Genomic DNA, 6,851 nt, shown 5'->3' on the forward strand with positions numbered 1-6,851 from the left:
ATTTTTGATACGAGGGATTGGTATTTGAGAGATGTTAAATATGTAATGAATGTTTGGTATTACGTTTAGATGATTAAAATTATTTTTTAATAAAAATATTATTTTAAATATTATTAAAAAAATAATTTTAAAAAATTATTATTTTAATATTTTATAATTAAAATTTTTTAAATTTAATTTTAAATTATTTTTTAATATTTTTTAATTAACATATTTAAAAAATAAGGTTTTTTTACGGCAGTTCCAATAAACAATTCCAAACAGGCCGTAACCCGTCTCCGAGTCCCAATCCAACCCAAGTACAAAGTGGCATGGAGCACAGGAAAAGCCGCAAGGCATCGCCTATAAATATTAAACGCCTTGTATTTATTCTCATCAAAAGCCCTGTAAACCCTTCCTCTCTCTTATTTTACACCCAATTCCGTCTGCCAGAATGTCGTCCACCTCCGGCGACCACGAACCCAACCTGCCTACTGACACCGCTACCCCCGCCCCGGCCAAGACTATCACTCTCAAGACTGCAGACGCCAACTACTTTGAAGTGGAGGAGCCAGTGGCTATGGAATTCGCGACTGTGAAAACCTTCTTCGATGACAACACTGAGACAACGTTCGGCACGGTAATTCCTCTGCCAAATGTATTGGCCGAACCTCTTTCCCTCATAATCCAATATTGCAAAAGGAACTTGAAGTTCCGCGCTGAATCGGCCCCTGAGGAAGCCAGGAAGGCATACGATGCTGACTTCGTGAAGGAGCTGAGCAATGAGCAACTGAGAGAGTTGATATTGGCGGTTAATTATCTAGACATCAAGAATCTGTTGGATGTGCTTAATCAGGCTGTGGCTGATCGGATCAAGAACAAGAGCGTTGAGTACGTGAGACAGTTTTTTGGGATCGAGAATGATTTCACGCCGGAAGAGGAGGCCAGGCTTCGCGAGGAGAATGCTTGGGCTTTTGAGGGTGTTGATGAAGACTGAATCAGTTTCCTCTTCTTCTTCCTCAATTAGATTGTTTGCTTTGTTAATGGGATATTTGTCTGTTTTCTGTAATTAGTTTTGTTTAAGAGTAATTAGGTTTCGGTAAAAGAATGGGATGGATATGGAAAATAATCGTATCTTTTTGGGATATCAATGGAAAGAATTTAACTAATCTTCTTTTCTTATCAAGATTTGTATGCCCTAATTATATCAATGCCACTAGTAATGGTGATATACCATGAAGCTTTCTCGTGATCAATGAAAGCAACACTATGCTTGGAAGTTTTTTTGAAGGTTACAAAACCTCCAAAACCTATGTGGTGGTTTGGGAGTTTAAAATTCTCCTTACACTCCATCCAAACATACTCCAAGCAAACATACTGCAAATGTAAGGGAAGATTTGGGGCCTTTTTGACAGCAAATCAGTGGAATTGGATTAGGGTATAGTTTATTGACCCTTTCCACCTTCACTATAGTTTGATCCTTGATGATCACTTTCTTAATGAAGATGAGCTTTAGTTCCTAAAGTTTAATGCTTAAGACATGCCTACGAAAAGTTCATGAAATTGTTAACTTGCAAATTGCAATGTCCTTTGCAGTTGTAAGCAAATTTAGTTTATTAGTAGAATGCACCAATTCTTTCGGAGCCAGGAATCTGTTTTATGGGAAAATAATTCCTTAGATGAGATTTACAGTAACAGTTTTACATTTTCTCCAGTTGAAAAGAACAGAGCTAGAGCAGTAAAATTATTATCCAGAGATTTTTTTTCTGTGATTATCTTTTTGGGAATATGACTGGTATCATGAATGGTGAATCTATTGAGCTGAAGCATTTCTTAATTTCTTCTTTAAACTTATTGTTGGTAATTCCCCTTTCGTTTTTTCCTTTTCATTTGGCATTCTCGTTTTGGATGTTACTTGATGGTTATACATAGATCCTGCAAAATTTTTCATGCTCGTCAGTTTCCATTCAGTTCTTTTGTGAAAGAGTACTGTGATCTTATTTCTATTGAGATTATCCCTTATCCGCTTAATTAGCTGCTGTAATTAGGTAGCATAATAGGAATGCAATGCTTGAATTGTTGTACGATTAGTATACTTCCTAATTCCTTTAACCCGTAACGTCTATAAGTTCCCATCTATAATTTGAATGTTATATAGAAATTTTCTCCATCACTATTTTCTCCTTTCTCAACTCTTCTTACATGGTATCAGAGCCAGAGCCCAGCGTCGTGAGTCCCTGCCCTTTCTTCCTTACTGTTCTGGATATATGAAGCCCTGATTGCCGAAACCTACTGACCTAATTACAGTAGGTATTTCAGAAACTTATAAAACAATTTCCACAATTCTAAAAACGAGTTCCAGGCATGTTTGTTAATCCTGCTGCGTGTGCTTCAATGCTAATGGAGTGTTTACTAGAAATAAGAATTGTATTGAATACTAGGGTGGATTGAATGTGTTAATTTTTTGAAAAATCAATATTTTATTTTATTTATTGATGTAAAATTTTGAAATAAATTAATAACTTGATTTGTGATTTAATATTATTTGTATCAGAGTTTGTCAAAAAATTTTATAAAATGTGATTTGACATGAATTTGATGGTTGAACTAAGTTTGATTTGACAGAATTAGGGGTCATTTTTTGTAACATACAGTGTTCAGTCCTGATTTACTGAATACAAGACAACACAAAATAGTTATCTTGTATTGTTGTAAGGTCTATTTTTTAAATTGTCCAGTTCCATATTTTCCAAACACCAGATTTTGTTAGATTGATGAATAGGTTTGAGTCTGGCGGTGGTGGCGCCTTTACCCATGAGAGAGATTATTAATGTGATTGGTGGAGGCTCGGGCGACATGCCTTTCCACCAGGGCCTTGTTCCTCCAACTACTGTGTTCATTGATAATACCATTCTCTTTAGAATCAGCCTGTTAACCTGCATTTTTCAATATTCATAAGGCGCGGTGTCCTCGATGGAAGACAGCTTGAGAAGTAGCCTTTAAGTAGTTTGGCAGTTACAATTAAAGATCAGATACAAATTTATAGTTAACCGGCAATGAGCGTCTTCCCCTGAGACGCACACTCTTTAAGCAAGCAGAGGAAGGGACCAATGTGAGAAGCATCATAACAACGGCACACACTTCTATCTATCATGTTTAAAACCAGGTTTCATTTTGAAGGGCCAAATGTTAGGTTGATGCAGCTAGCTGGCTCCAAGTAATATTCTACCAAGTGCTAAAATACATTTTTATATCAATCAACCCCGCCTGAAACTACATTTCTGTTGAAGGGGAAGATACAAAATCCAAAAGAAATGCACTTGGGGTTGAAGATTACTGGGCAAAGCCCAACGGCCAACCCCCGAGTCTGCTTCCATCCACAAAGACGGGCTGGGAATAATGGATTACAAAAAGGAGTTGAAAATTCGGAAGATTCCTAGAAGAAAGCCTGTTAACATATCCGCAAATAATAGCTGCAATAACAGTCAGATTCCTTTGAAGCTCTTTCTGTCACCTGCCTAGGCAAATGAAATTTGAAATTTACAGCCATCATCCTTCCCTTCTGTCCACACCACCAAAAAAAAAAAAATTTTAAGGACGCATATCATAGAGATTTTGCAAAATAAGAGCAAACACAACATCATAAATGATCCAGCTCCCTCACATTTGACTACCATAAACAACTCAGTTTTGGCTATTACAAAAGACTAAAGCTAAGTCGCTAACCCTTTCACTTAAGATACAAGACATTACTAAACCCTTTCACTTAAGATACAAGACATTACTAAAATTCGATGTCGATGACCAGCTCTACGCCAATAATCAACCTGCCACATCACCATTTACCTGGCTCTTCATCAAGTATCACTTGGTTGCTGGTGAGCTTGTTGTTGTTGTGGTTGAGTCTGTGGCCAGGGCATGAATGCCACAGGTGGACGAGGCTGCTGGGCTCCACAGACTACTGCTTGATCAACTGGCTTTCCCATGATCATCCCTGGAGGTCCCAGAGGATGCTGCGGTGGGACATAATAATATGGCATATCAGCAGGGGAACCAACCATAGGAATAGTCGCCTTGGTGACCCCTAATCCCTCCTCTTTTAACTCGTCTCTGGGAATAATATCAACCAAGAAATCAAAAACATCAGTCCTTGAAATGGCAGCTGCAATGTCATTCTTTTGTAATGTCCTCCTCTTGTTCTCTTCTGTGTGAATCCAAGAGCGCAGAGTCAGCTCCAAGATGAACATTTCACATGCCTTTGCAAATATAACAGGAGCCTCAGAGGAAATCATTCGGACATCTTCATCAGCTTTCATTATTTTTTTAATTCGAGCAAGTGGGAGGCTGTGATTCTTGAAGTCAGTTGTTTGCTCAATTTCTTGCATTTGGTTGGCCCAGAACATTTGAAGCTGCTGCTGCTGCCGTTGATGGTGAAAGTGCTGGGCCTGTTGGTAGGTAAGCTGATGAGGAGAATTAGAGAAAGGGGATGACGGCTGAGTTGGGGAAGGCACAGCTATGGCAGGTGTTCCAGAAGCCATCATTGCAGCAGTTTGGTAGGGGGTAGTAGTATAGGACATCTGACCTGCACCAGCTACCACTCCCATTACAGGCTGCTGCTGTGGCTGATGTGACTGTTGCCGTTGTTGTGTTTGCTCTGATTGATCCATAATTTATTCTACTTCTTATCTTGTGCCTGTGTTTGAACTATACTATCATCAGACTGTACAGGATAAAGATAAAACAATAAATTCTCAGAATTAATATTAACATGAGTTTAAAATATCCCAAAAAGAAACAAAAAAGTAGGCCAAAAAACAGCTAAAGTACCGAGAACAACCCAATATGACACCATAAATACCTTGACATCTAACTTTAACAAACTCATGCACCAACTCCTATGAAAATGTGGAAAAAAGAATGAAAATACTAGACTGGGATCAGGACTTAAAGAGTCATTTCATGATCAGTCTCCTCTTGATGGCACAAAGCGGATATCCTTTGGCAAGGTAACCAAAAGATTATAGAGTTATATGATATTAAACCATAATTTCTTATGTTGTTTGCTGAAATTGTTGATACATTGATGAATTTAGTTATTCACTTATGCTAATGAATGCATAAAAAATGAACCTTAACATTAGGAAGCCAGCTCCTCCATTCAACCTAATTACCTTCTTCATGCGATACTTAGCAGGGCTAAGTAATCAACGTGTATCTTAGGTAATGATATTTATGAAAGACTGGGATTTGACCCTCTTCAAATTAGGAGAGCAGCTGTCTTGATGGCATGCCTCCAGGGCTAACAGCACAACCATTGCGAGGAATGTAAATCAACTAAATAGTTTTACTCATGGATGGAAAAACAATAGAAATGAACACAAGAATATTTATGCTAACTTTAAAAAAAAAAAGGATGCCATCTAAAAAGACATCCATTTTGTACACAAGCATCACAATACAAAGAAACTGAAATTTTGTATATTGTGAAAAACTAATAGAAAAAAGGAAAAAAAGAAGCCATAAAATTGCAAGTTACAGCCCATGAAAAATAGACCAAGGAATATTAACTTCGGATACATGAACTTAACAGCAAAGACAACAAAAACCAAACTCTCAAGGATTACCCCTTTTTCTTTCACATTCTAGTTATCTGGAATAATTTACTTGTATTAGATCACTTATACCTTAAGGATTATAATGTTTGAAGAGGAAGCAAAGAAATTGGAATCTAGCGAACTAGATAAGCATTATTATTGCAGAAATATAACACCGTACCAAAAGGCTTCCAGTTTTGATTTCCTTACTGCGTTCTTCATAACACTATAGGATTCATCAAATAAGCCACACTCATCCGTACACAAGAAATTGACACATGCACACAACACAAACATGAATATAGCAAGGCACAAAACATACCCAACCATGTCCAAGTAAAGAGACTGCATAAATTGAACGCCACACCAAGGGTCTTCCACCATGGAATCCTAAACAGCAAAATAACTAAGATGTACTCTGCTAATCAGAACTTCCCTACAATTTTTTGCCACTAAATCGTTAAGAATCAAGAATCATCACTACTTACTCGAAACAAAGCACAAAAAAGCATGCATGTGCCCAAAATCAACAACTGGACTTATCTTATGAAAAACAAAACTCTATCCCTTGCTTGGTATCTAGAAAGAGCAAGAACAAGAAAAAGAAAGCTTTATATTAGCTTAAACAGCTGCTGGGAGAAACCACGCATCTTATATATTAAGAATCACAGATAATTTCACTTTCTTTTCAACTTTTCTCACCAACAAAATAGAGGGTTATATAGCACACACAAAGCATGAAAGTAGCTAAAAAGAGAGAGAGAGAGAGAGAGATGACGTAGTAGATAAAAAAAAAAAAAACTTACCCATTAATTTCCAACTGTATCTAAGCAGAGAGGTCTCCCAGCAGCAGAAACCCTAAGAGAGAGAAAAGAAAATTTTCAGGGGGATAAAGTGAAGATTAAGAGGGAGGGACACAGAAGCTTTTGAATGTGTAGTCTCTGCAATTAGAGAGAGAGAGAGAGAGAGAGAGAGAGAAGCTTTTGAATGTGCAGTCTTTGCAATTAGAGAGAGAGAGAGAGAGAGAGAGAAGCTTTTGAATGTGCAGTCTTTGCAATTAGAGAGAGAGAGAGAGAGAGAGAGAGAGAAAGAGAGAGTTCAGGGGGTATCTGTCTCGTGCCACGTGTCGAGCAGTAAAAGTTCTGACTGTCAATGGAGTTTTATGTTTACACGTGGAAGAAAGTTACTGGAAGATGAATACTGAAAGGTGCTCACGTAAACCGCTGTGACGTTGGAGGAAAAACACAGCCGCAAGTAAAGTGGTAGTTTTCGTAAAAA

The 6,851-nt window shown here is 37.7% G+C and overlaps 2 protein-coding genes across 8 annotated transcripts; one reads left to right on the plus strand and one right to left on the minus strand.

Annotated features, from left to right (window-relative positions):
* Positions 1-358: 358 nt before the first annotated feature.
* LOC110634926 (SKP1-like protein 14) lies at positions 359-1,148 on the plus strand. Its single transcript, XM_021784088.2, has one exon. The coding sequence runs from the start codon at positions 434-436 to the stop codon at positions 974-976; it is 543 nt and encodes a 180-aa protein (XP_021639780.2). The 5' UTR covers positions 359-433; the 3' UTR covers positions 977-1,148.
* A 1,979-nt stretch (positions 1,149-3,127) lies between these two features.
* On the minus strand, positions 3,128-6,570 carry LOC110634960 (nuclear transcription factor Y subunit C-2). 7 transcript variants are annotated; one of them, XM_058139556.1, is made up of 3 exons: positions 6,380-6,570; positions 3,826-4,672; positions 3,128-3,541 (listed from the first exon to the last, which is right to left on the minus strand). In XM_058139556.1, exon 2 carries the CDS (start codon positions 4,644-4,646, stop codon positions 3,837-3,839), a length of 810 nt encoding a protein of 269 aa, XP_057995539.1. In that variant the 5' UTR covers positions 4,647-4,672; positions 6,380-6,570; the 3' UTR covers positions 3,128-3,541; positions 3,826-3,836. The 7 variants fall into 7 exon arrangements, 6 of the variants coding, with proteins under 6 accessions (XP_057995539.1, XP_057995537.1, XP_057995536.1 ...); XR_009145564.1 differs by lacking the exon at positions 3,128-3,541 and adding an exon at positions 3,559-3,700 and having other exon boundaries at positions 3,733-4,672; positions 6,380-6,568; XM_058139554.1 differs by lacking the exon at positions 3,128-3,541 and having other exon boundaries at positions 3,559-4,699.
* Between the last annotated feature and the right edge of the window lie 281 nt (positions 6,571-6,851).

Source organism: Hevea brasiliensis, chromosome 17, assembly GCF_030052815.1.
Source record: "Hevea brasiliensis isolate MT/VB/25A 57/8 chromosome 17, ASM3005281v1, whole genome shotgun sequence".
NCBI classification, from domain to species: Eukaryota; Viridiplantae; Streptophyta; class Magnoliopsida; order Malpighiales; family Euphorbiaceae; genus Hevea; species Hevea brasiliensis.